This window comes from Acinonyx jubatus, chromosome C1 (genome assembly GCF_027475565.1).
Source record: "Acinonyx jubatus isolate Ajub_Pintada_27869175 chromosome C1, VMU_Ajub_asm_v1.0, whole genome shotgun sequence".
Lineage (NCBI taxonomy): Eukaryota > Metazoa > Chordata > Mammalia > Carnivora > Felidae > Acinonyx > Acinonyx jubatus.
In genome coordinates, this window is record NC_069381.1 from 155,213,458 (window position 1) to 155,236,075 (window position 22,618).

The 22,618-nt window shown below is 41.2% G+C and overlaps 1 protein-coding gene and 1 pseudogene across 6 annotated transcripts in view; both read left to right on the forward strand.

The window, feature by feature from the left end:
* The first annotated feature begins 696 nt into the window (after window positions 1–696).
* The window catches only part of NOSTRIN (nitric oxide synthase trafficking), a 58,011-nt gene continuing 36,089 nt past the window's right edge, over window positions 697–22,618 (forward strand). For 3 of the 6 annotated variants that reach the window (XM_015066925.3, XM_027055553.2, XM_015066926.3), the window contains exons 1-2: window positions 697–851; window positions 9,528–9,613. In XM_015066925.3, coding sequence (XP_014922411.1) covers window positions 825–851; window positions 9,528–9,613 — 113 coding nt within the window. In that variant the 5' untranslated portion in view covers window positions 697–824. The remainder of the gene's footprint in view (window positions 852–9,527; window positions 9,614–22,618) is intronic. The other 3 variants (XM_015066927.3, XM_015066928.3, XM_027055555.2) reach the window with 3 other exon arrangements.
* Window positions 13,269–22,615, forward strand: LOC128314057 (60S ribosomal protein L4-like; annotated as a pseudogene).

Consider the following 22,618-nt stretch of genomic DNA (forward strand, 5'->3'; position numbering starts at 1 on the left):
AGCGATAAACGATAAGTTGTTGATTGATTTCTAGTTCTGTTTACCCTTTGAGTAATAAAAAACAAAAAAAAAGTGAGGGTGAATGTACGAAACAGGGTAAGGCCCTGTGAGGTAGTTCACATGGGTCCTGCTCCCTGATGACCTTTTCTAGACATTTTCCCACTACAGTCATACTTATGTGGGTGTGGTCCTAATTGTTTGGTACCTGGCCTTGGGGTGATTTGGGGCAGGGGAATATTGACTTGGTGTGTGACTTAGATAAAGGGAGTGGTTAAGCGTCTGGGCTCAGGAGTGGTCAGTTTGCATATCAAAGTCACAAGCAAGTCGTTTGCTATCTCTAGGAATTAGCTCACCCTAAGAGGGCCAGTCCCTCCTCAAGTCTGAAAGGCCCCTACATGCCAAAGCATCGTAAAATACAGAAACTTAAAAAAAAATATATATGATAAACACAGCAGGCTGGGAGAATATGCATCCTCCATATCTGCCCTGAACACCCAAATTGTCAAGACACTTGACAGCTTCTGGGCCTTCCCTCAAGGCCACACAGCTTAGGACTCGGCATTCTGCCCTCTAAGTATTTACAGAAGTCATTCGTAGCACCTCAGTCCAGCTCTCTTGTCCCAGAGCAGTTCTTTGCTTTTCCAGGAAACCAACGGGATGAAAGTCCAGGGCCGGGACTTCCTCCTCAGGGTGTTTGACAAGGACTGACGTACTCTAGGCCCTTTGAATACGAGAAGTTCCAGACACACCCAACCTTGACTGTAGTTTCTTGAATGCTGAATGCTGGAACTTAGGTAGAAGGACAGAAGCAAAAACATTTCAATATGAGGGACCCACTGACAGATTGTTCGGTGAGTAGCTCAGTGTGGTTTTGCGCCTGTGTGTGAGAGGGTGGCCTTAGAGGGATATGTTTATATATTAATGGGTTTTAACTTAAGAAATCTGAGACGTTTGGAAGACAAACATGTTAGATACTGGCTGTGATACAAAAGTCTTGTGGCTTTTCTTTGGTTCGATTTAAAAGACAGTGCTTTCTAGCAAGTGACGGGTCAAGGTAATAGTCATCTTTTATTCTCATATTGTTGGAAAGACTTGGAGTGGGTATAGCATCATATTTGCTTGCAGATGGTGGCTGTTTGGAAAGCATTCGTAAGATATACACCGACGGTGCCAACATCGTGTGTAGAGTGGCTACCCAAACACTCAGAATCTGCAGCTGATTTGGGGTTCTGAGAATGCAGTAGGGTGGAGGGCTTTGGCATATTTTCCCGTAACATTTAGAGTCAATAACTGTAATACGTGCAAGAGGAAGGACGGGCTCCCCACGCTGCCTGCCCTACGGTGGTCCTCAGACAGGCTTCCCAACATGTTTGTTTAGTCCTGGGGAGCATTACCAAACAGAAGATTGGCCAAAAGTCCGAGGACAGTGTGAGGTCATTAGCAGCAATTTAGGAAATAAGGAGCAATTAAAATAAGGTGTGTGGGTGGGGGGAGGGTGGGGGGAAGGGGGTATATATGCTCTGAACAGAAAATAATCAAGAATCATCAGCGTGTTAGCCCAATAAATGATGCCAAAAAACTGAAATTGGTGACATCGGAAGCAAGGGGTTACGTTCATTCATCCCGCAAGTATTTTATCAAAAAATAAAACAAAACAAAAACCACCAACAATAACAAACTGGATAAACAGATAAATGAGGGCTGTAATAAAGCCATAAATAAAAAAAAAAGCAATAGGGGCGCCTGGGTGGCTCAGTCGGTTAAGCGTCTGACTTGGTTTTGGCTCAGGTCACAGTCTCATCTCACCTGAGTCTCATCTCAAGTCATAGTCTTGCATAGTTTCTTGAGTTCGACCCCCACGTCAGACTCTGTGCTGACAGTGCAGAGCCTGCTTGGGATTCTCTCTCTCTCCTTCTCTCTCTGCCCCTCCCCTGCTTGCTCTCTCTGTCTCTCTTGAAATGAATAAACATAAGAAAAATTTTTAAAATAAATAAAAAAGAAAAAAGCAACAGAATTAACGGTTTCATTGTTGTTTATTCAATGGACAGAGCACAGGCTTAGAGCAGATGGAGCCGTAAGTGCTCCGCCACAAAATGAGTTCATGAATCAGATGAGCTAAATGACACAAAGTCATAATAGCTAGTAATATTATTAGTGATGATGTAATAGCAGATTCTACCTACTTTTACTCTTTTAAATGCAAAAGTAAATATGTGTCTAATGTAAAAACAAAAATTCCAACAGTATGGTTGTATATAGATTTTAAGACTGAAAATTCCCCCCTTTAATAAGCATGCATATAATTTAAAATATGTTTTAATAAAGGTATATCAATATAATGTTTCCTTTGCAATCCTATGTTACTTTATCTAATGCATTTAAAAATATTCTGAGTAAAATATAGATTTCACAAGACTGCCAAAGGGACCCATAATACAAAAAATATTTTAAAATCTCTTTTGTTGGAGCACCTGGGTGGCCTAATCGGTTAAGCGTCTGACTTCGGCTCAGGTCATGATCTCACGGCTCGTGACTTTGAACCCCGCATTGGGCTCTGTGCTGACAGCTTGGAGCCTGGAGCCTGGAGCCTGCTTCAGATTCTGTGTCTCCCTGTCTCTCAAAAATAAATAAAAATTTTTAAAAATTAAAAAAAAAAAATCTCTTCTGTTAAGTTCATGCTCCAATGGGCAAGATAGGCTAATAACTGGGCTATTCAACATCAGACAGCTTAGTCAGTGTCCATGCTCAAAAATGGGCTAAAAATTGTGTAGGCTCTTAACCAATCTTAAGAGTGGCAAAATTTATTTGAAGAAGGTTTGTTTTTTTTTTTAAGTTCCGGTTTTGAAAAGGAACAGAATTGGCTCTGGGCCTTAAGGTCTTGAAGTTTACAAGTTTAGCTTCTACACCTACAAAAAAAAAAAAAAAAAAAAATGCCAAGTGAAGTCATTTTCAAATCTATGTACAAGGAAGTGGATAGGATCAACTTGTCTCCAAATGAAATAATCCAATTATTTTTAAAAAGCAGCACCTTCTTATGAAATAATACCATAGAGATAGATCATGGGCAAATAACAAGCTATAACCAAGTTTATATTTTTATCCACTCCTGTGGTATCCAGGTTGGGACCTGTCAAATCAGGCATTCTGGGCTTCACCTAGTCTATCCCTTCCCTTAACATCATCAGCTATTGAAACAGTACCAGGCTGTGGGACTGCTCCTTTAATCTGGTTTAGATGCCAATCTGAGCTTTCTACCTCAGTGGCTCTGCCTGGGTCATGGGATATTAACTGGCCCTAAGACAGAAGACACTGGCACAATGGCCCATGGCTTCTGTGGGATTCTGGTTCTTCACAGATATAAGGAAGCAGGTTGGGTCTGGCATAGACATCCTATGGCCCACAGCATCCCTGGTGTACACATCGAGATATGTGATATGCCATCCACGTTTCATAGACTGCTGTTTCCTCATCTGGAGTAAGAGGAAGAAAGGATGGAGTAGACTATGTTCTTTAATGTTCTATATCTCATAATTTATGATGGTGTGCCATGGGGATTCCAAATGTTACCCAGGTAATCCCTTAGAGGGACAGTGGTTTGAAATATGATCCCCCATGAATCAAGATTCACATGAAATCAGTAGCACGGTGCCTGTCATATGAAAGACATCCAACAAAACTTATCTGATTAAATATAAGTGGAATATCATAGTTTATTTGACCTATGAGGATGCCACTGTCCAAAAAGTTTCCATACTGCCATCTACAATACAAATGGACTATTCTCGAATAACTGAATTTAACCTTAATCATTCAAATTGTAGAAAGTCAAAAAGAGCTGCTAGTCCAGGGTTGATACAGTGCATTTAGAAGTTATCTAATTATGTCATGTGCCAATTGCTTTGATTACTGCATTTTTTTGTAATGACAGCATTTATACAACAGAATTTGCTTACAAATGCTGGGCAAAAATATTTTTGTAAAGACTGAATAGGAGGGGCATCTGGGTAGCTCAGCAGGTTAAGCATCAGACTCTTGATTTCTGCTCAGGTCATGGTGTCTCAGTCGGTCGTGGGATTGAGTCCTGTGATGGACTCTGAGCTGACAGGCTCTCTCTCTCTCAAAATAAATAAATAAATGAAGAAAAAAAAAAAAAGACTGAATGGGAAATGCCTGTGTGTACTAGTTGTGTTGTGAAGGGATTTTTTTAGGGGCTTAGAAATGTCCCAAATATTCTACCACTAGCCTGGACTCCCTTTATCAGGAAAAAAACACATAACTTTTCTAGGGATTCATGAGCCCTAGGAGAGACAACATGTTAATAAAAATTCATATGGAGATGTAAGATCGATAGCAGGTCTTTTCCTGGAATGAATATTTGGTAGGGTTGGAGTATTTGAAAGCTCAACTGGGTGGGAAAAGAACACCAAAACTTCACCTCCTGTACGACTTTGAGTAGAGAAAACCCTTCTTGTACTGGTTGATGACATTATGAAGCCATTTGTGCTGATCATAGCACTTAAAGGTAACTATTACTCCGAGTAAACTTAGTGTAATTATACTGATAAGCTATTTATAAATATATTTATTTCTGAAGGTTTCTCTAATTGATTGGCTCACCTAATATTTCTAATCACAGTTCTGCCCCTAACTAATGAAGTTATTTTCAGCTCTTTGGCATTTCACTATAAAATAAAAGGATTAGATGTTAGTGATTTTCAAGCTATGCTCCATGGAATCCCTTCAGTGGTCTCTCTGGTGCATTAGAGTGGAGTGGGAAGGAGAGAGATGGGATAGGAAAGGGAGAGCCAAAGCCAAGGTCAAGAGATTTCATACGCTCAAAGCAGATATGTTCCAAGGTTTTCTGATCTCACACACACACACACGCACGGCAAGATGGTCCTGGATTCCACTTTGACATTTATGCAAGTCTGCTTTTCACAGATTTTTGTCTTTAAGTTTCAGTGGATGGGACATGATGAAAGGTACAGAATCACTGTTTCCAAAGAAGGGGTTGTGCTGAAATACTGGAAGTATTCTTAGCTATTCTTTTATTTACTGATATCACCTTTATCTCATGTAGATCAGGGTTTGTCAGGCAGTGTCTGGTACATTGCATGTAGGGTTAGAGATAAAAAATCTCTCCATTGCTGTAATAAGAAGAACATCCTGTTGTCACCTGAGCACTAAGTTAACAACACAATGTATTCAGGATCTTTTGAACTAGTGTGTGCCTGGGCATCCTGGAGTTTAGGGAATGGGTTATAAGTGTACCTGAGACATGAATCTCGGCAACCCTAAAACTGGCAGGATGTGGTTGGGGGACAGAGCTCATGGGCCAATTTCCTCTGCCTGGAACAACTTCGCTCATTTACCACACTGTCCTAGTACAAATAGCATTTTCTAGATGTGTCATAATGTGAAAACAGTTAGGAAGTACCAGTCTATTAAATAACAGGAAATCATCTTCCAAAATCCTGGCAGCTGCAGCATCGATTGAAGCATAAGATGTGCTTCGTTTGAGCAGCCTCTTGCTTTAACAAGTTGAGTTTGAACGCCTTTGGAAAAGACAGAAACTCCCCACTTTCTCACAGTCTCCCTGACTCCCTCCAAAAACAATTGAGCTTTGAATCAATGGTTTAGAAACATTTAAGGCTGTCTGGCCTCCTAGAACTGGTCCTCTGGAGGTAGTATTTTAAAAACATGTCATGGAGAGTTTTGATGGCTTGATAAATTTGGGAAATTCAGCAGCCCCTGAAGCCCAGCACATAAAAATTCTCAACTGGTTCTGCTCATTTCCACTTTGGTTAGGGGCAAGATTTCCCCTCCATGCTCCCATCCTCATACATGGGGTCCAAGGTATCCTATTCTCTCCCCAGGTCTGCTAGATGCAGACTCCTCAGGTGATGGGGCTGGTGTGGGCCCATCCCCTGGGACACCTCATCTCAGAGTCCCTTCCTTGCACTCCTGGCTCTCCTGATGGGAGGTTCTTCTCATGTTGCTCTGAAACCTCCAAATTCCTCCAGTCTACATCTCTGCTCTGTCTTTTCCCAGCCCCAGCCTCCTAATGTTTCAGAGCAAGAAAACTCACTCTGCAAGCACCCATTCAAATCTTTCTCTCTTGCACATGGCCCCCTGGCGTTTTTGCTGGGTCTTTGTTTCTGCTTTGCTGTGGGGTGGAGAGAGAAGCAGATAGGACATTACATTAAAAACTTACAATTTAATATGGTGAGATATTTCTAAGTAAATCAAATAAGAAAGCTACAGGACTTAGAAAGAAAATCATAAAATTTTATTGAACATAAAATAAGATTTGAACACACGAAAAGACTTACTATGTCCTTGGATGGGAGGTCTAAATACCATAAAAAAGTCAATTTCCCCAAATTGATATATTTATGTAATGACATTCCAATTAGGATTCCAACAGGGACTTTTTTAAAAAAAATGTAATTAGATAAATCCTCATATGCAAGAATAAATGCCCAAGTATAGCCAAAGAAATTATGAAAAGGAATGAAAAAAAAACCAGTTGTTTACAGAAAGCAGAAGCAAAGTGTTAAATATCTCTATAACTTAGGTAACGAGTTCCTATGTGTACCATTATTATTATCTGTATCATTATTATTTTATGAAACATAAAAATGTCTCATAATTTAAAACAAAAAGTTTAAAGACTGTGTCTGAGTTTGAACTATGTTCAGCTGCACATTTTAAAAGTCAAAAATAAGAGTGGCTTTTCAAAACCCCTATTATTACATTCCTCTCACACATAAAGTAAGTCCAAAAGTAGAGAGTTGAGGGCTTATATGGTGGCCCCCAGGGCCATCAAGGACCCAGGCTCTTTTTCTTTTTCTACTCTACCATCTTAGTACATGGCATCTATCCTCAAGGCCACCTCGTGGCCTCAGCCATCGTTTCTAAGTATAGGTATCGGGGAAGAGAAGGAAGGAAACGTCACTGAAACCTCACACAACACTTTTACCCATGCTTCCTTGGGAAACGTTTAGTCACATGGCTACATCTAAGGGAGAGACACGAGAAAAAACTTTATGCTGGGGATATGTGCCCTGCTTCACATTTATTTATTTTCTTCTCATGATACCTATGTGTGATTTGTGGAATGTTATTTGGTAGTGTAGTAAGAAAATAAAAAGGCTGGGGGTGATTTATTGAAAACGCTTAGGCAACAGAGGAGCAAACAAAAAAGCTAAACAATCTTAAAATGCTCACTAAAACTTTCCCATTGTACCTGTAAGGGAAGGAAGGAGGCCTTATAAGATCATATCGTTCACAGACAAGTTATTTTTATAGAAATAAAAGTGGGTTGGTTGCCAAATAGTAATTTTACTCTCATGACTCAGGGGAGAATCATTTCCTCAGACATCCTACATCTGAACCTCACTATAGGCATGTTTTGCTTGCTCTGCAGACAGCTTAAAAATTTGTAAATTGCTTGCTACCATTGTTTTTTTAAAACCGTATTTCAGATGCCAATCCCTATGTCAGCTTTTTGGGACAGACTAGAATATCTGGCCATCCTGGGCTGCAGTCCCTTGGTCCAGAGCAGTGGGGACAGCTGTCTCTCCAGCTCGGTCTCCCCACCCTACTCCTCATTCACGCAGGGGTCTGCCCCTGCCTGCAGACGCGTGATTTTGTCAACTTTGCTTTAGGAGTTCACAATGTCTTTATAAAGAGCATTGCTCCCTGACTGCTGTCTTTGAGCCCGAGGTAGTTTCATTGGAGCCATTTGCTATTCCTGTGTGTTTGCCAAACCCTGCCCTGGCTCTCTGTGCTAAGTTCAGGTGAAAGGAGAACCACTGCATAAGATAAAAGAACTTGGTACAGGGACACCTGGGTGGCTCAGTCGGTTAAGCATCCAACTTCTGCTTAGGTCGTGACCTCAGAGCTTGTGAGTTCAAGCCTTGCGTTGGGCTCTGTGCTGACAGCCCGGATTCTGCTGTCTCCATCGGAGCCTGCTTCGGATTCTGTGTCTCCATCTCTGTCTCTGCCCCTCCCATGCTTGTGCCGTCTCTCTCTTTCTCTCAAAAGTAAATACACATTAAAAAATTGTTTTAATTATAGTTAAAAAAAGGAATTTGGTATCTATAGGATTGTATTTCTATATCCTAGATTTGGTTCATTCCGCTCTGAAGTGAAGGACCTGGATCAGGTCCTTTCCTTTAGGTCCTTTCCTCCTCTGTGACCCCGTGTCCTCTGTTTGCTACTCTGCTAGCACACACACCAGGTGTTCCCATGACAACTGAAGGGTTGCCTTGGCCCTGAGGATTCACGTCCGTGAATCTGCCAGCTGCATAGTAGGTGCTCCCTGAATGTGAGCTCTCAAAGCCACTGGAGTGCTGGACGAGGCTGGTTCGTCGGAGGAACAAAGAGCCACAGCATGGCCCTCATTTCATACAGAACTTGCATCCTCCTCTGTAAAATCTCATTTTAAAAAATGCAGTGAGGTATCACACCTCCCACATGGAAACTCTGAGGGAATGTGCTTGGGACTGTTCCACCGCCTAACTGATCCACTCTGTGTCAGGACAGCTGCAGAATTCATTCACGTTTAGTCTCTTCATTTGGGCACTTAAAATCTACCATCATCAATGTCTACTTTTACAAATACAATTTTCAGGGTGACTTCGTGGAGTTCGAAATCAAATGACAAAATCTTTCCCATTGAATTCTTGTGTCTGTATGCTAAATTCATATAGAAATGAATTTATAAAGATTTATTCATAAATTTGTAAAAGTTTGGTACAACAAAAATGTTCAACGCATTATTATAACATTCTTATTACTAGAGTTAGAAAAAAATTTTTAATGTCTATTTTTGAGAGGGAGAGAGAGACAGAGCACAAGTTGGGGAGGGACAGAGAGAGAGGGAGACACAGAATCCGAAGCAGGCTCCAGGCTCTGAGCTGTCGTCAGCACAGAGCCGGGTGCGGGGCTCAAAATCATGAGCCGTGAGGTCATGACCTGAGCTCAAGTCTGACGCTTAACTGACTGAGCCACCCAGGTACCTCTTTATTACTAGAGTTAAATCAGATTTAGAGGGACCAGGACACATTTTATTAGCAAGTTATTTCACTTACATATTCATATCTCATCCAAAAAAAAAAAAAACCACATTCACTTCATGAGCTCATGGTATGGCACCCAGGAATATTATTTGGGAACTTGGGGTGGAGGCACAAAATGATTACTCAGTGTACATATTTCAGAATGTACTTTTAACCATCCTGGGAAACAATAGAAGTGACAGGAAGTCAGACTTCAAAATCACCCCACTGCTGACTTGTTGCCTGGGGACAAACAAACCAGCTGTATTTTTGAAAAGTTCTGCCGGGTATTTCATATCCAGGCATAAGACACTTAATCTTTATTTTAGGAACTCATCCAAAATGTGTACATCCCCTTAGCTTCACGATCATTTACAATGACAGTCATCATTACAGAGCAGTCTGAATTTATCGTTCTGTCTTTGAAAGTGCTCATAACCCTTCTGTGCTTTTCTTTTTCAGTATAATAAAGTGTACAAGAATCTAAAGGGGTTTTCTCAAAATGGAGAGAATTTCTGCAAGCAGGTCACATCCATTCTTCAGCAAAGGTACAAAAATGCACGTTTGCAATAAACAGTTCTTCTTTCATTGCAGCTAGCAATATGACCGGAGGAGTGATTACAAGCTGTCCTACTTTCCAGAACTCCGTGTTGTATTTTGGTACTGGAGAGATTAGTTTGAAGAGTGATTCTCCTCTATTGCACACTTATCACTTGGGTGCCATAAAAATCAGGAAACGATAGGAAGTAATTCTGCTTGCGAAGGCTCAGTCAAGTCTCTTTTGACTTCGCAGACTGAGTTTATCAACCCCCTCCTGGGGCACTCCACTGGGCCTGATGTATATGCCATTATTAGATTCCCATACTGATGGCAACTGTGAGTTTACATTTCCGTCTTCCTTACCAGGGCAGGGGCTGTATCCTATTCATCTTTTCATGTCTGGGCTTTGGACTTCCTCAGTAAATGTCTCATGAATGAAAAGTGATCATTTTCAGCATCATCTTCTCTTAATACTAGATGTGATCATGTGTAAAGTTGTTGACTATGCTAAAATGAGCACACCTAAGTCAGTCAAGAAAGTTACAGAAGTTCCTGCTTAAAATTAGAGAACCCAAGAACTGAATTGGGCCGTAAAGAGTCCTTAAGTCTTTTCCCTATATCTAGACAGCTCTATAATAAGCAACCCTAAAGAGTTAAACCTATTCTTTTAAGATAACCATTTCAAATTTAAAGTATGGCATGTGTAGTATATATGGATCAATTGCATCCTGCATTAGTAGGATGAGAGCAAATGAGAATATTAGCTTTATCAGGAACAATCAGTAAGGCCAGGGAAAGATAAGGGAAAGCTCAAACAGGCAGTTATTAAAAAAACAAAAACAAAACAAGCAAACAAACAAACAAAACACATGTTTGTCAAATGGAGTCAAAAAGAAAAAAAATTAAAATAAGTTACTTCTATCTTAACAGCCAATTGCTTTGATTCTGAGAGGAACAGGGAGGAACAATCTGGGAGGGAATTTCTTCTTTAAGAAAATATTTATTTTTTTAGTCTCAAAAAATTATTTAAAATAGGACCAGTTAGCTATTGTACAAATTCAACCCATTATCTAGATTAGAAAGCACCCCCCTCCTGCAGATTGGGAAGGATCTATACATATTTTAGCCATGCATGTGACCTGGATTAAAGTCCTCTGGGCCTTGATTATTTGGTGTCCCTGTGTTCAAAATTAGTGCCCCGTAGACAGCAATGAAGACAGAAAGCAGGTGATAAATAATGCTTGGCAAATGGACTTAAGAATGAATGGAATAAATATGGGGGAATCAGTGCTCCGAACTGTCTTATTGTTTTTCCCTGTCCAGGTCACTCCAAACCTCCACGCTGCCACAGACACATCTACTTTATATACAATCACAACCTTCATTTCTTACCTGGGTCTCTCAGAGTTGCTTCCTAGGGCTACTATCCTTCCCAGAGTTATTCACATGCAAAGCCTTCCACCCATAGGTTCTAGAGCAGCAAACAAGCTCCAAAGAAGAAGAAACACTTGGGTAGCTAAGAATGTTTCTCTCCATAGTTTTACCTTCCTATGGAGTGGAAATTAGAATTTGAAGATCTAAAGAACAGTACTGGTTAGCAAAATTACTAGCACTTTTCTGGGATAAAAACTGCATGGCATACATATGAGAGGGGAATCTAATGTTTACCTTGACTGGAGAAATTATGCTAGGTATTAGGTCATTTATGCAACAGATGCTTTCCTGGACATTTTTGTAAAGCTGAACTTATAGCTGAACTTATACAACAATTAAATAATTTCTCCCTAACCAAGATGCCATTTGAGTTGCTTTATATTTACTCCTGATAAATGTGCTTTTGGCAATGTCTCCTCACACCTGAACTTTTGGTTCTCCTTCCTCAGCTCACTTGTTTGATCATGTAATTAACCTGAAGGATGTTCACCCACACTAAAAGAGTAGGTATTTGGAGACAACATTTTTCTAACAAACTTTCTTTTTTTTTTTTTTTCAGACACAAACTTTCTATTAATCTTTGAATATGTAACACATTGTGTTTTTTTCCATCTATATTTCTATATGTTAGCTGGCAAATACAGAGTCCACTTCACTTGCTAGAATTGGGTTTTTTTTCCCCCATGGGGAGTGATTCTGAAGTCACTAACTCTTCCTATAAGGTATTTGAACTGAGTTGACATAATAATCATAGCAAAAGGAGGAATGGTCACAACATAATTGGTACTATACTTGCCTTACCCTTTCCATTCTGAGAAATCAGTATCTATTACCTTAGATATACAAAAGATAAGAGCTAGGCCATCAGCCATCCTTGTAAATGGGTAGAGTTATTACATATAAGTCAATGATATCTTTCCTCTGTATTAGAAAAATACCTGGAAACCAATACTCTTTTTAAGATTTTATTTATTTATTTATTTACTTACTTACTGACTTACTTACTTGAGACAGCAAGCATGAGCAGGGGAGAGGCAAAGGGAGAGAGAGAGAGAATCCCAAGCAGGCTTGGGGCCCCATACCACAACTCTGTATAAAAACTATCCAGTTACTTAGAGTATAGACAAGTAATGAGAAACCCCATCAGACAAGTAAATGGTACTCCTGGAACACATATAGTAGGCATTCTCTGTGAAGGTTATGACACAGAAAATTATGAAGACAAATCCAGTGGCCAGGATAATAAAAGATATAGTGAGGAAGCATACGGGGCTTCTTAGGGCTAAAGGTGTATCAGTCATATAAAATACATTCAGTAAATACTTGTAGATTGAAAGAATAAATGAATGCAAGATAGTTAAAGGTTTCTTTCTTTTTAATTTTTTTTGTTTTTTAGAGAAAGAGAGAGAGAGAGCATGAGCAGAGGAGGGGCAGAGGCAGCAGGGGGAAAGGGGGATAGAGAATCTTAAGCAGGCTTCACACAAAACATGAAGCCCAATGCAGGGCTCTGTTTCAAGACCTTGAGATCACGACCTGAGCCGAAATCAAGAGTTGAACGCTTAAGGGACTGAGCCACCCAGATGCCCCTATTTTATCATTATGCCTACGTTACTAGAACAAGGTCTTTACTGCCCTTGGATTTTTAACAATTCCAGACACCTTGCTTACGAATACATTGGAATGTGTTTCCGCATGGCAGTTCCACATTAGCACATGGCTACAAGAGACAGCATCACAATCAAGCTTTAAGTCCAGATAATGCTTCATTTCCAAGCTCAGCTGCCTACCAATTTGTTCTAATTGGTGGTGATAGAAAAGTGCAGTTGTTATTAAAACATCATTTTGCCTGGCAATTCTGCAATTCATGGTCATGCTTAACTTCTTTTATCCAATTAGCAGCATCAGTTTCCCTTTTTTTTTTTTTTTTTTTTTTTGTAGTAGCAACTCTGATTTAGCCAGAAACACACAGCAGCCCCTGACATGCCTAATGCCAAAGTCATCGGGTTCGCTTTAACACAATTACAGATTGAACTTAAAGGACAAAGGCACATTCCCCAAAACTGTTTATGAATGTTTGGTCCCCTGCACCCTCACAGCTAGGGCTTAAACAGGCTTTCGTGGGAAAATCAATTGTTCTCTGTAAGGAAGCTTCAGGGCAGGTTTGCAAATGGCAAGTGCCACTGGTCTGGACATTAAAATAAATAAATAAATAAATAAATAAATAAATAAATAAATAAATAAAAAGAAAGAAAGAAAAGAATGGAACAAAGAAGTATGGTTGGTCATTGTTCCATCCACGACTCATTGCAGATGCTGTCAACAAAGGCATAAATGATTGAAATGAAAATGTTGATAAATCCTAAACTTTTCAACTCTGCCCATGGCCTGGGTGATCTTAACTTCTACAGCTTCAGCTCTTTTTTGCATATTGATGACTCATACATTTATATTACCAGGCAATATGTCTTATCTGTACTCCAAGCCATACATCTGACACTCTATCGGGCATTTCCACCTGGGTGTCCCATGCAACCACAAAGTCAGCCTATTCAAAACAAAGTTTATCAGCTTTTCCCCAAAGTGTATACTCCTGGATGTTTTACCATGGTGACTGGGACCTCTGCCCACCCAATTAAGCCCAATTATCTGGGAGTCACCCATGACCCTTCTTCTTTCTCACCTCATGACCAGATCTTCATGTTTCTCTCTTTTAAGCACCTGTTACACCCATAGCTTTCTTATCATTTCATGGACTCTGCCATTGTTCTGGGGGGAAAAAAATCTCTTAACCTATTCTTCGTCTAGGAGTACTGCCTTGAAGTTGTGCAGTTTGTACACTGCATAAAAGCACCTGCAGGGGCTGAGTGAAAGCAGAAATCTAACCCACTCTCCACCCTCGAGCCTTGCACCTTGGCTCCGAGCTGGGCCTTTTCAAAGAATCTCCTTTTTCTAATGCAAGCAAAGTTATCTCAACTAGGGAGCTGGCAAGAGCTCTGCCCCTATCTCTCTAACACATCTTCCACTCTGTGACCATGACCCTGTCTAAGACTCTTCAAAGGCTTCCATGACCTTTAGTATAAAATTCAGCCCTCATAGCATTTTATAAAAGGGCCTTTGAGATGTGGGCCCTGCCTCCCTATCCAATTTGTCTCCCTCCATCTACCCATGACCCCCACCCCTCTTCATCTATTGAACCACTGGTAGTCACAACTCCGCTTTGTGTCCTTGCCACCCCTCCTACCAACTCCCACCTGCCCTGATGGGTCCCTGAATTTGTGCATACTGTATCCTATGTCTGTTAGACACTTCTTCACCTTGGTTACCAGTCTGCATTCAATAGATCTCCAAGATTCAGCTATCCCACTCATGTGAGCCTTCCCTGACTCCAGTCCCATCTCAGAATGGTACTCCTCAGGGATGCAGAGAACTTATCTCTGCTCTAGATCCTACTACTCTACACTGTTACAGTCTGTTCACTCGCCTGTCTCTTCCACTGGAGGCTGACCTCCTTGAGAGTCTCTGTATCCCATGTGACCAGCACAGAGCCTAGAATAGAACAAGCGTTCAACAGATGTTTACTGAGTGAATGAATGTGTCAGTGTAGGAGTGACTTTAGGCAGTCCTATCTTTTAAGAAGTTCAAGTTAGGCTATTTCTGAGAAGCAATAAATAAATGTGTGAAAGAAATTTACTTACATGGTATATAGATTATTTTGAACAAAAAGCTAGACAAGAATGACAGAAACACTGAAGATACCATTTGTCCAGCACAATCTACAGATCAGGCACTGTGTTAGATATGTCTTATACTTGGTGTCTTTCACTTTTTTAATTCTCACAGCTCAATGAAATGTGACCATACTCTCACTCATTCATAATATAGAGATGGGGATGTGGGAAAAAAGGATACATTTTGATTTCTACCCAGCTCAACACATGCTTGGTGTGAGGGCATCTGGCCACCAGGCACTGCCACTGTGGGTATCCCAACATGCTCAAGGGGTCCTAGTGTAGCCCCCTTCAGAGTCTTAAAGTCCTCTGTGGGAAATGACATCAGCGGCCATTAAGCCTAGTAGCTTCTAAATCTGGTAACACGGGGGCCTGGGGGAGCCCTCAGGGGCCACTTCAAGGAGTGAGGAGAAGTTAAGCGGGCAGAGCTCAGCTCCCTTGTGACTCCCTCTCTCATTATATCAGAGTATAGTGTTTCTATGACATGGTGAAATGCTGTACACAATTTTGTTTTCCAGCTTAAAAGTTAGGCATATGGCCCTTCTTGTCCATTTTACCTGACTCCCCCCCGCAAAACAACACTCTCACCTGATTCCACTGACCTCACTCAGTTCAGGAATTATCAGCCATGGAGAATCTGAAGTTCTGGAGCTACCATAGCTGTGTACTCTCTGGGCCGGAAGTGAGCAGTAACTGAGTGGTGCTTGAATTCTGGGCAGCGAAGGAGGGTCTGGTCCTCGCATTTCATCTTCTCATACTGTTCTTAGCAGCCAGAATTAGGGCAATCGATACTGATGAGGTGGGCGTTGTGGGCTAGCAGACAGCCCAGGCACTCGAGTAACAGAGAGCTTCCATGTGAAAATGTCTTCCAGATGGCTAATAACTAACTTTTAAATACAGCCTAGTTATAAAATGGGCTTAGGACCATCTTCCAAAAGGCAAACTGATAAGGCTTGGGTATAAAATATCAATATACCAGCCCCAAACCAGAAGCTGCTGCTGGTGGAAAGTAAGAAACCAGAGGTGGGACTGATTCACAAACATTTTCAGATTACTAAAATTTCTTCTTAATTCATAATGAAGGGATGGCTCTGTTACCTGCTGTTTTCAAGCTTGAGAGAGGCTTAGTTCAATTTTAATTAATTCCTCATAGACACAGGGGCAGCTGCAGTCTTTTTTTTAAATCACTTTTTATCATCTTAATTTTAATAGAGCAGGATATGCTAAAATTGATGACATGGTCACTTATATTCTTACAGTTTAATTTGTGCTCTATCTAAAATATTGAATCTGATACCACATATTCTTCCTCTCCCCTTTCTTTCAAAAGTATCATTTATTTTAAAATTGAAGACAAATGTTGATCTTTGACTTACTGGTTGGTCTTCATTATTACTAATGAAAATTTATTGACCTGCCTCCACATGCTGAGAGGAAATTAGAATATAAATGGATTAAAAGTCAGTGCATGCCATTTCCCTGGTTCAGGATCTTTAAGGCTCACTGGAATATTCTGAGATTGAGTTATGCATCAAAATATATATACGTACATCATCAATTTCACATGTGCCAAGACAGTTGCTTGGAGAAGAAATCTCGACCTCTACTATATATAGTAGCTATAGGGCTAGAATATTAAACAGAGTGTTCTTACAAGCTTGTTTCTGATTATTTTAATGAGGGAATGAAAATTCTCTGTCTCGATTCGACATTAGCTCTGCCTCTCTTAACTCCCTTTACATTATGGAAACCGTGATAAAACAGCTCTCTTCAAAGGACTGAGAAGAAACCAATGTATACAGGGGTACACTTGCCACCTTTGCCTTGGGAAAACACTGAGGTCAGTGCATTTCTGTTCAGGAATTCTAAAAGGATATCCATCTATCTACCTATCACCTATCTATCGATCGATTGATCAATCGATACATATATCCACACATAAGCACAGACCATAAGCACAGACGAGCCACATGGCAGTGTTTGTTTCAATTTACAAATGTCCCGGTTTATAAAAGTAAAAGCTCTCTCTATGCTTGCCAGTGGGAACATGGCTTCTTAGAGCAATTTTCTCTGGGGAGGAATTTACTCATTAACCTCTGTTAAGATGAAGGTCATTCGTTGCCAGAGGCAGGGGACTTTTCATTAGTTGGCAGACTCACCAGAAAAAGAGCTCAGAGTGTTCCATTCCTCCTGTACCCACACCCATCCTCCTGACCTTGTTTCATTTCCTTCTAACTGGCAGGGTAATCTGTTGAGGATTCTCAAGTGGTTATTAGGGTTTAAAATGTTGGCAGCCAGCTTTGCTTGGTCAATTTGAATGCTGGGTCTAAAACCCTTCAGGGTCACCATTATGCTGAAGGTGGAGGGACAGTTACAGGTGCTCTTCAAAGAGGCCGTGTCCAACTCGGTCCTGACTCAGAGAACTACATTGATGACAGCTGATATCACAGCCCCCTCCCTCCCACCTTCCAGACCCTTAACACCTCCTCCATGTCTGGGAACATGACTTATACTGATGTTTCCAGAAGATGCCCGGCAAGCTCAGTCTGCCTGTGCTGAGGTTGCTGTGAGTTTGGTCTCTAGCTGCTAAGCCACCAGGAGCTTTGGTGATTCAGAACACTGCCTTTAAAGGCGAAGTGAGAGGCGGTGACAGTTTTTAAAAGCACTTACCTTTGACTTCCCCCGCAATTCTCCATCCCCAGCCTCTTCCCCACAGTTTCAGAGGCAGGAAACTGGAAGGACCAAGCAGGCAGTTTCTCAAGCCCAGACTGCCTGGTTTCAAGTCTCAGCTCTGTCACTTCTTCTTATGTGACCTCAGGAAAGTTAATGGGGGTAAACTCTTTGCATCTTGGCGTTCCCCTCCATGAAATGGGGAGAGTATGTGTGCCTACCTGATGGGAGTTCTCCCAGATTAAGTGAGGAAGTTTCATGCCTAAAACACTTAGAAGGGTGCCTGGCATGTTGTAAGTGCCCAGGAAATGTTGGATGTCGCTATTTTGTGGGCAGGCAGAACACAAGTCAAGCATCAGCAACACGTCACAAGGGATGGCAACACATTTATCAAGAGGGCACTGTTTGGAATTTTTAAGCTCTATTTCAACCTGTAAAACTACAGATCTGCCCAGATTTCTAAGATACTTGTGTGTAAAGAGAAATGCTGTGCAGTAATCAAATCTCTTTAGGCTGGTTTCCTATTGTGCTCAAGCAAAACCCAGCAGAAGTCCTGGGGCTCGGAAGCAAAGCTCAAAACAGAAGAGTATTAGCTTCACAGCCAGCAGGACCCTTTTCCTTTCTTGATGACAAAAGCCCAACATTTTCCCCCAGGTGAATCTGATTTAGTTAGCAATTTAAAGGAAAACAACACTTCCTTCTGGCAATTGTCCTTTTTATTTCCGCCTGGCCTCTGAGAGACTCCTTGTACAGCCTCCAAGAACATCCTGAAAGTGAAAATGAATTCTGAGGAAAAGGCTGTGCCCAACAGCATTACCTGTTGTGTTAGAAGCCATTCTGGATTGTCCTGGAGCTGATGGATGAGCAAACTGTGGATTCTTCCCCCAACACTTCCCATCTCTGTATATTCGAGGTGTTCTGAATGTTTAGAGATCCTTTGGGGTACATAATAATGGTACTTGAAAAATTACTATTTATTAAGAACTTGTTTGGTGCCTAGCACTTAGCTGAGCAGTACGAATACTTCTTCTTATTTAATGTTCTCTGTGCTGCTTCCAAGAGAAAACAGAATGCTAAAAAAGAAAGTCTTAAAAAGCCCTCTGGTTAGCAATGGACTAGGTAAGTGGATCTAGCTACTCCAAGGGCTAGAAAGCAGTGTACTCTGACATTAGGACTGAGCAATGCATCAGGGCAGGAATGCATCGAAATAGTTTAAAATTTTCAAAAGCTGTGGAGCAAGAACAGATATAGCAGAGACCAGTTAAAAATTCTAACCAAGATCTGATGGGAAGTCCATTCAAGACTTATATACTGAGTGCCTGGCACTGTTCTAGGCCTAGAGATATAGCAAGCAGCGAACGAAACAAATTCTGGTCCTTGTGGAACTTACCTTCTAGGGGTGTTCACAGAGTTGTTCATAGAAATATACTGAGAAAATATGTGGTGTAAGACAGTGGTTAAGTTCTAGAACATAAAGAAAGACTTAAGAGAATATATAGTCACAGGGTAGCCTCTGAGATAGTGATGTTTGAACAAAACCTGTTGGGGTTTATATGAAGGAGATGCCATGTGGTTATATAGCAGGAGTATCCAGCAAGGGCCACAGCAAGTGCAAAGGCCCTGAGGCAGGATGGCATTTGGCTACTAAGCAGGAGTACAGTAAGCAAGGGGATGACTGGTAGGAGAGGAAATAGAGAGGGAGATAAGTGTCAGATTATGCAGGTCAGTCCAGCAATCAATCTAGGTATTGAGCCCCTCCTAGGTTTGGATCATTTGCATATTTTAATCATCATAAAACCTCTAGAGGTGGGTCTGATTACTCCCTTTAAGCAGTAACTAAAGCAACTCCAGTAAACGGTAGAGGTCTGGGCTTCTAGAACATCCAAATTCATCAAGGTGATGGTCTCTCCCAGTTTGCTGCTGACCAGCATTCTCTCTCTCCATCGATTGGAATATATTCTTAGAGCACAGAAATAGCTTTTTAAATGCAATGTTGTATTTACCTATCAGCTTCATTATTTTAAAATACTTGCCACGACCATTACTTACACTTGGGAAAGGTTTAATTCCAAATGGTGTTTTAAGCAACTAGGCCTTAATATGCATTCTACAGTGACTTTCTTTCTTTCAAATAGTGGTGAAAATAACTTAAATCACAGCTATACTAACAGGGAAAGATGAATAGAAATTTAACAATAGATCAATAGCTCATGATCTCTGGATTCCATTTTATACAACAGAGCTATCTTTCCCCGTTCGATCCATGATATTAAATTCTAATTTCATTGCACTGAAAAAAATGCAGGTATTAAGTTAGTTACTAGAGAATTCTGGGATTGTTTTTCCAATGAAATGAAGTCATAAATCTAAAGATATGTTATAATAAAAATAGAATTCAAAGACTAAAAACTATGCAATAATAGTAACAAAATAAACACACCCACTCTGGTCCAAATTAAGAAGGAATACAATATAAATTGAACTTAATGTCCTACATTTGTATTATCTTCAAAGAAAGTGAGAAGACTGAATAAGACTATGTCTTTATTTTATCTATAGATGGGCTTATAAGTAGGACATGGTAAAATCAGTTTAAGATAACGGTGATTCAATCTATTCAAAAGAACCGAGGAGTTTGTTTTTGGAGGCATGCCCAGATTCCCTACTGAGTCTTGTCCTGCATAGAAAGTAACAGAAATTCATTTTCTAAATCTAGTTTTGGCCCCTCTGCACTTTTCCATTAGAAAGCTACTTCTTGCTTTTTGTGTAGGAGCTGCTGGGTTGAGAGGAGTGCGACCTTCTCCCCTCCCTGCCATGGCGTGTGCTTGTCCACTGGTATCAGTGTATTCTGAAAAGGGGGAGTCATCTGGCAAAAATACAACTTTGCCTAGTGTGCTCAAGGCTCCCATTCCACCATATACTGTGAACTTTGTTCATACCAACTTGTGCGCAAACAACAGACAGCCCTACACTGTTATGAATTAGCAGGTCACCAAACAAGTGCTGAGTCTTAGGGTACTGGCAGAGCTGTGGCTCGAATGTCCAGAGTTTGAGGCAGCGGGACTCACCACTCCAGCCTGGGTGCTTTTGGAAACCCGTGTCACGGGGGCTCCATGTTTGCACCAACCAAAACCTGGTGTCATTGGCACCAGAGTGAACACAACTCAGAAGTGGTGTGGTCTGCCTTGGGTGCCTCAGCCTTACCAGAGCTGGTCATGTCTAAAGGTCATCATATCGAGGAAGTTTCTGAACTTCCTTTGGTGGTTGAAGATGAAGTTGAAGGCTACAAGAAGACCAAGGAGGCTGTTCTGCTTCTTATGAAACTTAAGGCTTGGAATATCAAAAATGTCTAATGCATCTCAACAAAGGAGTGCTGGAAATGGCAAAGCGAGAAACCACTGTCGTCTCCAGTGTGGGGGACCCTGCATTATCTATAATGAGGACAACGGTGTCATCCAGGCCTGCAGAAACATTCTTGGAATTACTCTATTTAGTAAGCAACTGAACATTTTGACACTTGCTCCTGGTGGGCATGGGATGGTTCCACATTTGGACTGAAAGTGCTTTCCCCAAGTTAGATGTTCTGTATGGCACTTGGTGTAAGGCATCCTCCCTCAAGAATAACTACTCGCTTGATACACACCTTAGCAGAATCTGGAAAAACCCAGAGATCCAAAGAGCCCTGGGAGCAGCATGCAGGAAGATTCATCACAGAGTCCTGAGCAAGAATTCACCAAAGAACCTGAGAATCAGGTTGAAGCCAAACCCATATGCCAAGACCATGTGCCGGAGCACCATCCTCCGCCAGGCCAGGCGTCACAAACTCTGGATGGATGAGGCAGCAGCCATACTAAAAGCCATATCGGGTGAGAAGAGGGTTCCAGGCAAGCAGTCTGTGGTAGGGAAGAAGGGAAAGAAGCATCTTGGTGTTAAGGAGCAGAAGAAACCTTTGATGGGAAAAAGCTGCAACTACCAAGAACGCAGAGGCTGAGAAGAAGCCTGTAAAAAAGAAAGAAACCCACCATGGAAGAAAAAATCCTGCTGCATAAATTTACATTTGTGTCTTCTATAAATGTTGAATCATTTTGGGCAGCTAATTTTTTTTTAATGTTTATTTATTTTTGAGAGAGAGACAGAGCATGAGTGAAGGAGGGGCAGACAGAGAGGGAGACACAGAATCCGAAGCAGACTCCAGGCTCCAAGCTGTCAGCACAGAGCGCGACACAGAGCTTGAACTCCAGCCGCAAGATCATGACCTGAGCCGAAGTCAGACACTTAACCAACTGAGCCACCCAGGCACCACCCCTGGGTAGCTAATTTTGAATAAAGACCTGATCACGGGCAGTGAGAAACAAAACAAAGAAAAAAAAAGCGACTTCTTGGCTAACTTCATCATAATTGATCACTTCATTGCCAGCTATTATAATCTAGAGCTAATCTGATGGTGTTGATGTCCCAGAATAAGTAGGAAAGTTTTCCATTCTTTGCTCGATGAATTAGTTTGCTAGGTCTGCCATAATAAGGTACCATAGACTTGGTGTCTTAAATAACAGAAATTGATTGTCTCACAGTTCTGGAGGCTGGTAGTCTGAGATCAAGGTGTTGGCTAGGTTGGTTCCTTCTGAGAGCTGTGACGAAGAATCTGTTCCATGCTGCTATCTAGCCTCTGGTGGTTTTCTGCCAATCTTTGGGACTCCATGGCTTGTAGATGCATCACCCCAATCTCTTGTCTGCATCTTCACATGGCATTCTCCCTGTGTGTGTGTTTGTCTCTATGTCCAAATTTCCTTTCTTTATAAGGACATGGCCATGTTGGATCTGGCCCATCCTGATGAACTCATCTTAACTTGATCATCTGCAAAGCCCCTATTTCTAAATAAGGCCACATTCACAGGCTCTAGGGCTTAGGACTTTAACATCTTTGTGGGGGTGGGAAGGGAATACAATTTAACCCATAACTCTAGTGTAGAAGAAGGTTAAATTAAAAGCTCTCCCTCCGTAGGATCCTTTTGGATATCCTTAAGGATTTCACCTAAGGACAAGATGATCCTTATAGTAAACAAGGCGTGTCTTTGTGCAGGCATAGAATGGTCAGCCTGATTCCTCCTTCATTTGTGTGTGCGTATGTGTGTTTGTCTGCCGTTTGGCCAGAGCATCCTACCTAACAACTATCCCTTTGCT